At 45.8% G+C, this 14,362-nt stretch overlaps 1 protein-coding gene across 1 annotated transcript in view; it reads right to left on the bottom strand.

Moving 5' to 3' along the window:
• Nucleotides 1-8,822, bottom strand: part of SAMD7 (sterile alpha motif domain containing 7) — a 52,236-nt gene extending 43,414 nt beyond the window's left edge. Inside the window, exon 1 of the mRNA XM_044291064.1 lies at nucleotides 8,738-8,822. Coding sequence (XP_044146999.1) covers nucleotides 8,738-8,822 — 85 coding nt within the window. The remainder of the gene's footprint in view (nucleotides 1-8,737) is intronic.
• Nucleotides 8,823-14,362: the final 5,540 nt, after the last annotated feature.

Genomic DNA, 14,362 nt, shown 5'->3' on the forward strand with positions numbered 1-14,362 from the left:
CCTTTTTGGCGTGTATTTGTCACGGCGGGGAGTGGGGAAAACCCCCCACCGTGCGGTGTCAAAGGGTAAAAGGGGATCAGCCTGGCCAAAAGGAGTAATAAGGGAGCAGGTCACCTCCTACAGTGTCCCTAATCCTCTCCCTGACTCCTCACCGTATGAGTGGCCCCCGATGGTAGGACGACTCATACTCAGGATTCCTAGAGACCCTAAGTCGCCCTGATAATCCCTCACCAAGGAGCAGGGAAGAGACAACCTGTCCATCCCAGTGATGGAGGAACAGGAGTCCCTATCTGAGGCCAGGCTGCAAGGAGAGGGGAACACATACAGCTTAAGAAGATGGCAGATAAGTGAAACCAATAATACACTTACCTGCCACAGACACACTGACTGGAACCCGTGCACTAGTGCTGCTGTCCACACCAACATTAAAAGACACAGCACACACCAGAAACCACACAGGAACACAGGACACCCATAGCTGCAATAAACATGAGACAGGGGAATGTCTAGTAAGCAAGCTGGACACCAAACACCACCAGACATGTAACACCAAACAAGACATACAAACACACTGAACATAACCCACTCCATACAAATAAGGACAGGAAGGGAAGGAGACACCGGGATAACATTGAACATCTATGACCACAAGGGTGGCCCTCACTGGACAGATGGAACACCCTGGACTAGAGCAGAGCTCCAGCACCAACGACAGCTGAAGTACCACTGACTCCAGCCAGGAAACCACAGAAGATATAAGCCAAGTGAACCCTTACAGTACCAGACAGAGGGAGGCTACAACTTAAAGGGGAAGTGCACACACAAGCATACTAAACCACATAACCACCGGCAACAGCATGCGTGGCAACCATGTCACAGCAATCACACAGAAGGCCGAGACACTGCCACCACATGCTCTCACAGCAATACGTCGCTGCAGGCAACTGCAAGTGTGGCAACAGTGTCACAGCGTACACCTTAGGCCGTGACAGTATTAGTGGCAAAAAGAAAGTATTATTTGCCGTTCAGCTGTGCAGTTATATGTTCTAAAGCCTTTTTTGGTGAGCATTAGTGGGAAAAAAGGGCTTATTAGCCGTTGTGTGGTGAAGTGAGAAAATTACAGCCCTTTTTGGTGTGCATTAGTGGCCCAAAAAAAGTATTATTTGCCATTTAGCGGTGCAGTTATGTGTTCTAAAGCTTTTTTGGTCATTCAGCAGTGCAGTTATATGTTCTAAAGCTTTTTTTGGGCGTGTATTAGTGGCCCAAAAAATGTATTATTTGCCGTTGTGTGGTAAAGTGACAAAATTGCAGCCTTTTTTGGGGTGTATTAATTTCCTTTTTATTTACTTATTTGATCTAACAGTATGTCAGACAGAGAAGTGACAGGCCCTGCACAGGGGAGGGGCACAGGTCTAAATGTTTCTGGCGCAGGGACAGGTTACAGCAGAGTAAGAGGGCGTGGCAGCAGGGTTACTTCCAGTGGCCTGAGCTCCCAGTGTCAGCTAGCGGTCGTGTCTTGACCAGCAACCCAGCAGTTCTTGAATGGTTGTCCCAAGTCACATCAGACACCTCCAGCCAAGAGCCGGTGGGTTCGTCAGACACAACCCTTAGTTGGCATGGCTGGGGAAAAGGCCCTGTGCCCAAACCTGTCATCATCCTGCCTCTGTCCTTTTCTGTTCCCTCAGCCAGAGAAGTATTATATGCTGTGAGCTTAGCTTCACTATACAGCGAGGATGAGCTACTAGAGGACAGTCAGCAGCTACCGCCCAGCCAAGATCTGGGGGAGACATCCGCCGCTTCCTCCGGTAGATGGGCAAGTAGTGATGAGGAGAGTGGCGTGGGAGCTGGCGTTGCGAGCGGTCAGGCTCCTGGCTCAGAGACCATTGAGGAGGACATCAGTGACGTGCAGTCAATACTCGATGATGATGTAGCCGATCGTAAATGGGAGCTGGGTGATGAAGGGGCTGTGCAGTTATATGTTCTAAAGCCCACTCAGGTCTCCTCATGCTGCTGCTGCTACCTCCACAGTACGTCACCTTGCCACTCTGTGGCCTCCTCATGCTGGTTCTAACTCAACACTATTCCACCTTGCCACTCTGTGGCCTCCTCATGCTGCTGCCACTTCCATACAATGTCACCTTGCCACTCTATGGCCTACTCATGCTGCTGGTAACTCAACTCTATGTCACCTTGCCACTCTGTGTCCTCCTCATGCTGCTGCCACCTCCACACTATGTCACCTTGCCCCTCTGTGGTCTCCTTATGCTGTTGCTAAATCAACACTATGTCACTGGGCCACTCTGTGGCCTCCTCATGCTGCTGCTGCCAGCTCCACACTATGTCACCTTGCCACTCTGTGGTCTCCTCATGCTGCTACTAATTCAACACAATGTCACTGGGTCACTCTGTGGCCTCCTCATGCTGCTGCTGTTGCCACCTCCACACTATTGTAAAAAATTATGTTACAGCAGCATCTCCAACGATCTCCTATATTGTAGTATTTCAAAGCATATGTGCAAACAGATAATGCAACGTTTCGGCTGTCCTCAGCCTTTGTCAAGCATGCATGCTCATATGCTTGACAAAGGCTGAAGATAGCCGAAACATTGCATTATTTGTTTGCACATATGCTTTGAAATACTACAATAAGGGAGATCGTTGGAGATGCTGCTGTAACATAATTTTTTACAATTGTTCTGTGTCCACCTGGGATCCGTGGTATTGGATACAGCTGCTGCATTCCACATACAAGCTCTGGGATACCATTGTGTGCTGCTTGTATTCACCTTGATTTAGCTCCACACTATGTCACCTTGCCACTCTGTGGTCTCCTCATGCTGCAGCCAACTGACAACTCTGTCTCTAGGCAACTATGGGGTCTCATGCTGCTTCCACCTCCACATTATCTCACCTTGCCACTCTGTGGCCTCCTCATGCTGCTGCTAACTCAACACTATGTCTCCTTGCCACTTTGTGGCCTCTTCATGCTGCTGCTGCCACCTCTTACCACTCTGTGGCCTCCTCATGCTGCTGCTAACTCAACACTATGTCACCTTGCCACTCTGTGGCCTCCTCATGCTGCTGCTGCCACCTCAACACTATGTCACCTTGCCCCTCTATGGTCTCCTAATGCTGCTGCTTAATCGGCACTATGTCACTTGGCCACTCTGTGGCCTCCTCATGTTGCTGCCACCTCCAGACTATGTCATCTTGCCACTCTGTGGCCTCCTCATGCTGCTGCTAACTCCACCCTGGGTTTCTTTGCACACGGTTATTTCAGGTAAGCTCTGGTCTCCCATTGCCCCCCGCTGATTGTGTGGTCAATTCTTGTCCACCGGCACTTTGCCCTGTTTGATACAATTTCCATCCTCACATGTTTGTATCTACTTCTAGTGGGGGTGCATGAGCTGACCGTGCTTTACCTGATATTGTATGGTTCTATTTCTCCATTCACTTCTTGCATGGACTGGGCACTGCACCCAAGATCGCTTATTCCCATGTCAGATACTATGTATATTACATCTCTTCATTTGTCTCAACCGTGTGCTCCTTCCTCCCAGGGTGGTGCTGTTGTTTTTTCTCCGCTCCCATCACCTTGTTTCACGGCATCTCATGTATTAATTTACCCTTCTCCTTTTTTTGTTATCATTTTTTAACTTATTGTAATAAAATTTATATATTTTTGGTAATATGAGCTCTCTTTTCATTTGTTTCTGCTATTTCACTCGGGAGCTTTTACCGAGTTACACTTTAGGTGTATCCCCTGTGGCTATTCAGGGTGGGCACTGTTTCTTACCCGCCTTGGGGATACCCTGGGTCATTTTTGTTTGTCTAACTCAACACTGTGTCACCTTGCCACTCTGTGGCCTCCTCATGCTGCTGCTGCCACCTACACACTATGTCACCTTGCCCCTCTATGGTCTCCTAATGCTGCTGCTTAATCGGCACTATGTCACTTGGCCACTCTGTGGCCTCCTCATGTTGCTGCTGCCACCTCCACACTATGTCACATTGCCACTCTGTGGCCTTCTCATACTTCTGCTGCAACCTCCACACTATGTCAGCTTGCCACTCTGTGGCCTCCTAATGCTGCTGCTAACTCAACACTATGTCACCTTGCCACTCTGTGGCCTCCTCATGTTGCTGCCACCTCCAGACTATGTCACCTTGCCACTCTGTGGCCTCCTCATGCTGCTGCTGCCACCTCCACAGTATATCACCTTGCCACTCTGTGGCCTCCTCATGCTGCTGCTAACTAAACACTATGTCACCCTGCCACTCTGAGGCCTCCTCATGCTGCTGCCACCTCCACACTATGTTACCTTTCCACTCTGTGGCCTCTTCATGCTGCTGCTAGCTCAAGACTCTGTCTCCTTGCCACTCTGTGGCCTCCTGTCACGACCATGGTCATGGTCGTGACTCCTGTAACCGCACGCAGTTGCCTGCGGTCTAGGTCTGGTTGTCAATCACAGGTGAGGGCTGTAGTATGTTGCCTCACCTGTGGTTGCCGCTGGCAACATTATTTATGTGGCAGCATAGCAGCCTGAGCTGTTGCGAGGCAGCTTGCTATGTTGTGCATGCGGTTGCACTTGGCAACGTGTGTTTATATGTGTGCACTTTCCTTGTCTGGTGTGCACAGGGTTTATTGTGTGTGTATTCCCTTTTAAGTTGCTGTCTTCTCTTCCCTGGTGTTGGAAGGGTTAACTTCCTTCCTAGTGTGTGTGCACTGGGTGTGTCTGTGTGTGGGTGTGGCTACATGGGCTATAAAGCCTCAGTTAAGATCAGTAGTCTGAAGGGTACTCCAGCCTTGTTTGTAAGCTGGAGGCACCCTCCTGGTCCCTTATACCATCTGCCAGTGAGGGCCACCCTTGTGGTCATAAATGTTTATATGTGATGTTAAGATGATGTTGTTTTCCTTTCATGTTTAATGCAGGTATGGATCTGGGTTCCTGTGTGTGTATGTGTGTTTGCTGTGTCCATTTATGTTTGGTCTGGACATCAGCTTGTGAGCATGGGATCCAGTCAGCAAGGCTGTGGCAGGTAGGTGTGAACAAGAGTAGTTCTCCTGCCATATCCATATGTCTGTTTATGTACCCCATCGCCTTGCAGCTTGGCCAGTGAGACTCCTGTTCCTCCGTGTCCAGAAGGAACAGGTCGTCTTACCCTGCTCCTTGTTCCAGGGCAATCCTGAGGGCGAGTAGGAAGTATTAGGTTCCGGTGTATGAGCCCTCCCACCATCAGGATTGGCTCAGATGGTTAGGAGTTAGGGTCAGGTTAGGGATGCGATAGGAGGTGACCTGCTCCCTAATTCTGTTGTCCTGGCCGAGCAGCCAATAACCTTCACACTCTGTCATTGTGCCACTCTGTGGCCTCCTCATGCTGCTGATGCCACCTCCACACTATGTCACCTTGCCACTTTGTGGTCTCCTCATGCTGCTGCTAAATCAACACTATGTCACTGGGCCACTCTGTGGCTTCCTCATGCTGCTGCCACCTACCCACTATGCCATTGGGCCACTCTGTGGACTACGGTCCCATCAGAATTGGCTTATGATTTGGTAGCCAAAAGCAGAAGTGGGTACAAAACACAGAAGACATGCAAATATTACATTCATCTCATTACACTCATCATTATGAGCTGGAGCTTTTCAATACAAGATGTTGGCAGATTGACTGGGTCAATTAAAGAAAGTGACCCAGCATTTTGCTAAGAGAATTAGTCACTTATTTATGTTGCCCTTAGTTAGGACACCATAAAACTGGTGACAGGTTCCCTTTAACTACCATAGAAAGCTCTCTATGCGGGTTACTGCAAGGCACATCGTTCTCCACCACTATACAGTTCATCTTTAGTTATGGCTAGACAAGACAAGATAATTGGCACTAATTTAAAAAGCCTTTACATGGGCTGATCAAAACGGCCTGGGGGACGGTTCATCCAACTTCCTTACACTTTACATTACATAGGTAGCGTGTCCCCTGTTTACATAATGTGCTGCCAAGCAGTAAGCATTTTTATGATTACATAAAGGCCCTTGTTACACAGCGCAACTATTGGCCAAAAGAAACATTATTTTCCAATCAGTGGCCCCTGAAAAGGGCTCTTAAAGATATTGTAATTAGCCAATGACTACAAAGGTCTCACCATAGGATTTAATGCATTTAATAAAGATTGTCAAAAATTGCTTCTTCCCTGATGCTAACATTTACAGACACAACCACACCAAATGGCAATTTGTAAGACTTTGCTGAAGTGGCTGTATTTTATTAGGAGGCAAGTGCAACAAGTTTTAAAGGGGTTCTCCAGGACATAGAACTCCTTTTAATTTTTCCATGCAGGGTGCAGAGATTTAAAAAAAACATAAGACTCGCCTGTTGCTTTGGTTCCAGCACCGAGCTCTTCTTTCCTTTCTCCCCACTGGTGATATGAAAAGGGGTTCTCAGTCTTAGAGAACCCCTTTAATCTTGAACTAAAGTCTTTATCAGGCATCTTAATTGATTACATTTGAAATCGTCTCAATACCAATTTCCCTCAAACACACAGATACACCAAGACTAATGTCATAGAAAGCCAGTTAACGTATCAGTCAGTATAGTATATCTTCCATGTAATTTATCATTTAGCTATTATAGCCTGCCTACATTCAGTGCGCTGCCTGTGCTGTTCATAGTGCGACCTGCGCTGATGAATGGCATGAAAAGTCTAAGGCCCCTTTCACACGGGCGTTGCGGGAAAATGTGTGGGTGCGTTGCGGGAACACCCGCGATTTTTCCACGCGAGTGCAAAACATTGTAATGCGTTTTGCACTCGCGTGAGAAAAATCACGCGTGTTTGGTACCCAAACCCGAACTTCTTCACAGAAGTTCGGGCTTGGGATCGATGTTCTGTAGATTGTATTATTTTCCCTTATAACATGATTATAAGGGAAAATAATAGCATTCTGAATACAGAATGCATAGTACAATAGCGCTGGAAGGGTTAAAAAAATAAAAAAAATTTTAACTCACCTTAGTCCACTTGCTCGCGTAGCCCGGCATCTCCTTCTGTCTTCATCTGAGCTTTGTGCAGTAACAAGGACCTTTGGTGACGTCACAGTCATCACATGATCCATCACCATGGTAAAAGAGCATGTGATGACTGTGACGTCACCAAAGGTCCTTGTTACTGCACAAAACTCAGATGAAGACAGAAGAGTTGCCGGGCTACGCGAGCAAGTGGATTAAGGTGAGTTAAATAATTTTTTATTTTTTTTTAACCCTTCCAGCGCAATTTTACTATGCATTCTGTATTCAGAATGCTATTATTTTCCCTTATAATCATGTTATAAGGGAAAATAATAATGATCGGGTCTCCATCCCGATCGTCTCCTAACAACCGTGCGTGAAAATCGCACCGCATCCGCACTTGCTTGCGGATGCTTGCGATTTTCACGCAACCCCATTCACTTCTATGGGGCCTGCGTTGCGTGGATTATCGCACCGCAACACACAAAGAGGAGCATGCTGCGATTTTCACGCAATGCATAAGTGATGCGTGAAAATCACCGCTCATGTGAACAGCCCCATAGAAATGAATGGGTCGGTATTCAGTGCGGGTGCAATGCGTTCAACTCACGTATCGCATCCGCGCGGAATACTCGCCCGTGTGAAAGGGGCCTAAGGCCTATTGGTACACCATAGACATGTCATGGTTTTATTCCAGCCGCCTCTTGGCATGTTTTCCGTGCTGCGGCCGGACCTCCTGCCCATCCCATTATAGTGAATGGGGACGGAGAGGAACTTCCTGCGCACGGTGCACTAGCGGCAGCACGGATCCGGCAGGCTGTTCCCCTGCCAGAACAGCCTGCTGGAGAAGGCTGCCGCTAGTGTGAAAGTAGCCTAAATAACTGGGGTTTGGGTTGCAGTTTGGGCACTCGGTCTCTAAAAAGTTCGCCATCACTGACAAGAGGTTTTACAGGATAGGTCATCATTATCAGATCTGCGGGGGTGCAACACCTGGGTCCCCCGCTGATGAGCTCTTAGAATAGGCCTTGAGTGCCGCAGCCTCATCCTAATAACATTACTGTACATCGGTCATATGGCCTACTCGCAGCTCAGCCCCATTCAAGTCAAAGGGACTGACTGCAATACCAAGTGCTGCCACTATACAATGTATGCCGCTGTCTGGGAGCCCGCTGGAAAGCTGCTGGGAGCCCGCATTACTCACCAGAGATGCAGCTCCCTGAAACAGTGGGTGGGGGTGCCGGGACTTGGTCTCACTGATGTGATAATGATGACCTATCCGGAGGATAAGTCATGATTATCTTTTCCAGGATAACCCTTTTAAGTATAGTGGTGAACAGATAACACAGAATACAATTCTAGATCAAAACCATAGCTGGAACAGCACACTGCCTGTTAACTATTTCCTACCCATATACAGAACTTTAGAATACATAGTGCATAGTAAAGTCACATTAACTGAAAGTGCAGTTAAAGAGTTCGCATCTCAGTAAACATTTTAAGAACTTTAGAAGTAAACCATTGTGAATTGTCTGTATTATAACTTTAACCCTTTAGCAGTGAACTGTCAGGTCACTGCACATGTATGAGTGTGATCAGCTTTGTATTGCAAGTCATCATCCTGGGATAATACTGGACATCATCACAGGTTCCAATGGGACATGTCTGACAAATGGATCTATCTACTGTATCTATCTGTCTGTCTATCTATCTAGTATATTAGTATAGTGTTTACCTGCTGTTGGTATGCATCCTGTGAGTTGATACAGATGCTTTCCTTCCAAATTAGTCTGGTCACTAATCATAGACATTTTTCGCATACGTCTGTAAAAAGAGAATACAGTACACCATTACTTGAGGTTAGCACTGGTGGCTTGCAGAGCTGGGATTCTAGATTTGAGTCTGACCAAGGCCAAATCTGCATGGAGTTTGTATGTTCTCCTTGTGTTTCCTCTAGGTTCTCCAGTTTCTTCCCACACTCCAAAGACATCTGTAAAGTACTGCAGAATATGTCAGTGTTTCATAAGTAAGTAAAAGAATTAACAAAAAAAATGGAATGCTAAAACAAATATTGGAGTGTAAAACAGGGTTAGAAGCATGGAGTTATTTAATGAAATGTGAACATGATATACAGTCGTGGCCAAAAGTTTTGAGAATTACATAAATATTGGAAATTGGAAAAGTTGCTGCTTAAGTTTTTATAATAGCAATTTGCATATACTCCAGAATGCTATGAAGAGTGATCAGATGAATTGCATAGTCCTTCTTTGCCATGAAAATTAACTTAATCCCAAAAAAACCTTTCCACTGCATTTCATTGCTGTCATTAAAGGACCTGCTGAGATCATTTCAGTAATCGTCTTATTAACTCAGGTGAGAATGTTGACAAGCACAAGGCTGGAGATCATTATGTCAGGCTGATTGAGTTAAAATGGCAGACTTGACCTGTTAAAAGGAGGGTGATGCTTGAAATCATTGTTCTTCCATTGTTAACCATGGTGACCTGAAAAGAAACGCGTGCAGCCATCATTGCGTTGCATAAAAATGGCTTCACAGGCAAGGATATTGTGGCTACTAAGATTGCACCTCAATCAATAATTTATAGGATCATCAAGAACTTCTAGGAAAGAGGTTCAATTCTTGTTAAGAAGGCTTCAGGGTGTCCAAGAAAGTCCAGCAAGCGCCAGTATCGTCTCCTAAAGAGGAGTGCCACCAGTGCAGAGCTTGCTCAGGAATGGCAGCAGGCAGGTGTGAGCGCATCTGCATGCACAATGAGGCGAAGACTTTTGGAAGATGGCCTGGTGTCAAGAAGGGCAGCAAGGAAGCCAATTATCTAAAAAAAAAACCCATCAGGGACAGATTGATCTTCTGCAGAAAATTTGGTGAATGGACTGATGAGGACTGGGGCAAAGTCATATTCTCCCATGAAGCCTCTTTCCGATTGTTTGGGGCAACAGGAAAAAGGCTTGTCCGGAGAAGAAAAGGTGAGCGCTACCATCAGTCCTGTGTCATGCCAACAGTAAAGCATCCTGAGACCATTCATGTGTGGGGTTGCTTCTCATCCAAGGGAGTGGGCTCACTCACAATTTTGCCCAAAAACACAGCCATGAATAAAGAATGGTACCAAAACACCCTCCAACTGCAACTTCTTCCAACAATCCAACAACAGTTTGGTGAAGAACAATGCATTTTCCAGCACGATGGAGCACTGTACCATAAGGCAAAAGTGAGATAACTAAGTGGCTCTGAAACTCCCCAGATCTTAATCCCATTGAGAACATGTGGTCAATCCTCAAGAGGCGGGTGGACAAACAAAAACCCACTAATGCTGATAAACTCCAAGAAGTGATTATGAAAGAATGGGTTGCTATCAGTCAGGAATTGGCCCAGAAGTTGATTGAGAGCATGCCCAGTCAAATTGCAGAGGTCCTGAAAAAGAAGGGCCAACACTGCAAATACTGACTCTTTGCATTAATGTCATGTAATTGTCGATAAAAGCCTTTGAAACGTATGAAGTGTGTGTAATTATATTTCACTATATCACAGAAACAACTGAAACAAAGATCTAAAAGCAGTTTAGCAGCAAACTTTGTGAAAACTAATATTTGTGTCATTCTCAAAACTTTTGGCCACGACTGTAGGTATTTATACTTGAGAAACAAAACTGTAAGGCTAAAAGTATATATATATATATATATATATATATATATATATACACACACACACACACACACACAGTATCTTACAAAATTGAGTACACCCCTGACATTTTTGTAAATATTTTTCTTTATCTTTTCATGGGACAACACTGAAGATCTGACACTTTGATACAATGTAAAGTAGTCAGTGTACGGCTTGTATAACAGTGTAAATTTAGTGTGCCCTCAAAATAACACACAGCTATTAATGTCTAAACTGCTGGCAACAAAAGTGACTACACCCCCAAAGTGAAAAATGGCCAAATTGTGCCCAATTTGCCATTTTACCTCTCTGCTGTCATGTGACTCGTTAGTGTTACAAGGTCTCAGGTGTGAATGGGGAGCAGATGTGTTAGATTTGATGGTATTGCTCTCACACTCTCTCATACTAGTCATTGGAAGTTCAATATGGCACCTCATGGCAAAGAACTCTCTGAGGATCTGAAAAAAAAAAAAAAGGTTGCTCTACATAAAGATGGCCTAGGCTATAAGAAGATTGCCAACACCCTGAAACTGAGCTGCAGCATGGTGGCCAAGACCATGGAGCGGTTTAACAAGACAGGTTCCAATCAGAACAGGCCTCGCCATTGTGACCAAAGAAGTTGAGTGCACGTGCTCAGTGTCATATACAGAGGTTGTCTTTTCAAAATAGACGTATAAGTGATGCTAGCATGGCTGCAGAGGAGAAAGGGGTCAGGGGTCAGCCTGTCAGTACTCAGACCATACTCCACACACTTTATTAAACTGGTCTGCATATGTCACGGCCATGGCCATGGTCGTGACTCCTGTAACCGCATGCAGTTGCCTGCGGTCTAGGTCTGGTTGTCAATCACAGGTGAGGGCTGTAGTATGTTGCCTCACCTGTGGTTGCCGCTGGCAACATTGTTTATGTGGCAGCATAGCAGCCTGAGCTGTTGTGAGGCAGCTTGCTATGTTGTGCATGCGGTTGCACCTGGCAACCTGTCTATTTAGGTGTGCCTTGTTTCTGTTTCTGTGCACGAGGTTTATTTATGGGTGCACGTCCCCTTTAAGTGGCTTTCTTCCCTTCCCTGGTGTTGGAAGGGTTAACTTCCTTCCTAGTGTGTGTGCACTGGGTGTGTCTGTGTGGGTGTGGCTACATGGGCTATTTAACCTCAGTTGAGACCTGATGTCTGAGGGGTACTCCAGCCTTGTAGTAAGCTGGAGGCACCCTCCTGGTCTCTAATACCATCTGCCAGTGAGGGCCACCCTTGTGGTCATAAAATGTTATACATGATGTTTAGTTGATGTTCTTTTCTCTTTCATATTTTATGCACCTATGGATCTGGGTTCCTGTGTGTTTGTGTGTGTGCTGTGTCCATTTATGTTTGGGTGTGGACACTAGCTTGTATTGCACGGGATCCAGTCTGTGTGTCTGTGGCAGGTAGGTGTGGAAGTACTTTTCATCCTCCTGCCATATCCATAGGCTGTTCATGTTCCTATCCCCTTGCAGCTTGGCCACTTTAGACTCCTGTTTCTCCGCGTCCAGGAGGAACGGGCTGTCTACCCAGCTCCTAGCTCGGAGATCTGCGGAGGGTGAGTAGGGATCCGAGGTTTCTGAGCATGAGCCCTCCTACCTTCAAGGTCGGCTCATGTAGCTAGGAGTCAGGGTCAGATTAGGGAAGCTCTAGGAGGTGACCTGCTCCCTAATTCTGTGGTCCTGGCCAAGTAGCGACCTACCATCTTCTGGCCTCGCATGGCTGAGGGTTTTCCCCATCCTCAGCCGTGAAAGCATGGCTGTCGTCACAGAGGGAAGCCTCTCTAAAGATGATGCACAAGAAATCCTGCAAACAGTTTGCTGAAGACAAGCAGACTAAGGACATGGATTAGTATTACTGGAACCATGTTGTGTGGTCTGATGAGACCAAAATAAACTTATCTGGTTCAGATGGTGTCAAGCGTGTGTGGTGGCAACCAGGTGAGGAGTACAAAGACAAGTGTGCCTTGCCTACAGTCAAGCTTTGCGATGGGAGTGTCATGGTTTGCTGCTGCCTGAGTCCTGCCAGCTGTGGGGAGCTACAGTTCATTGAGGGAACCATGAATGCCAACATGTATTGTGACAATGACATACTAAAGCAGAGCATAATACCCTCCCTTTGGAAACTGGGAAACAGGGCAGTATTCCAACATGATAACAACCCCTAACACACCTCCAAGACAACCACTACCTTGCTAAAGAGGATAAAGGTGCTGGACTGGCCAAGCATGTCTCCAGACCTAAACCCTCTTGAGCATCTGTGGGGCATCCTCAAACGGAAGTGGAGGAGCACAAGGTCTCTAACATCCACCAGCTCCATGATGTTGTCATGGAGGAGTGGAAGAGGATTCCAGTGGCAACCTGTGAAGCTCTAGTGAACTCCATGCCCAAGAGTGTTAAGGCAGTGCTGGAAAATAATGGTGGCCACACAAAATATTTACAATTTGGGGTGTATTCACTTTTGTTACCTGTTTAGACATGAATGGATGTGTGTTGAGTTATTTTGAGGGCACACCAAATTTACATTGCTGTACAGGCTGTACACTGACTACTTTACATTGTATCAAAGTGTAATATCGTCAGTGTTGTCCCATAAAAAGATATAATAAAATATTTACAAAAATGTGAGGGGTGTACCCACACTTTTGTGAGATACTGTATATAGTGAGGCCATTTTTATAAGTGGAAGATTTTCAGTTCAGATTCTACACTGAATCAAGTATTGTGCAATGCAAGTATTTACAAACGCCATTTACTCACTGGGGAAACTTATTTGGATTTGAGGACATGGCAGATTCCCCAATCCATGTTTTTCCAGACTTCACCCTTCGGCATTGCAGATGGTTAATCGATAGTCATATCCACAGCAAAATCTTTTTTTTGCAGATGTCCTAGCCTGTCCTGCAGTGCAAATTTCCACGATGTGTAAACAAGTGTTCTTCACACTTGTAGACACATTTATGTACAATACATATCTAAACTACAGTAGGTCAGTTACTCTTGTGTTGCCAACAGATTTTGTCATGCTTGTCTACCACAGACCATTCTTGCCTCCGGGACTTTTAGAGTGCTATACCTAAAGCTTTGAAAGTGCAAACATTTCAGAATTTATAGTATGGAGTTTTATTTTCTAGTTGGCCTATCTATGAATTGCCACATGTATTAAGCAAGCTTTTTCTGGAGATTACAGAGTCCATCCTCAAACAAGTGCTTGTTTTCTCCAATCGCCACTTCTCATTTGCACTCTTAGCACTTTGGATAGACACAATTCTTCCACTGCAGTAGCTTTATACAATATTACACGATTTACTTTATAATTGCAATTCTGGCAGTCCGTGCCCAGCAACATCTCCCTGCTCCTGGCAGACACGTCTACTGGAATACTTACCTGTACCTCAGCTTGGAATCTTCTGTGACCCATGCCCACCTTCATCTATTTACTTTACAAAATAGTGTTAAGCCTGTTCAATCCAAGCTGGGGTTGCAGCCTCTCTTTTCCTGCCTGCAGTTTCTCTTTCTACCTGTGGGGCACATATTCCCTCTGGCTCTTTCAAGGGAACCTGTCATCAACTGTATGCTGCCCATACTAATGGCAGCATAAAGTAGAGACCGGTGAGTTGATTTCAGCAGGTCTGTCATTTATAAGTTAAAAGTAAGTGGTTGCCGA

The sequence above is a fragment of the Bufo gargarizans genome, chromosome 4, assembly GCF_014858855.1.
Source record: "Bufo gargarizans isolate SCDJY-AF-19 chromosome 4, ASM1485885v1, whole genome shotgun sequence".
NCBI lineage: Eukaryota > Metazoa > Chordata > Amphibia > Anura > Bufonidae > Bufo > Bufo gargarizans.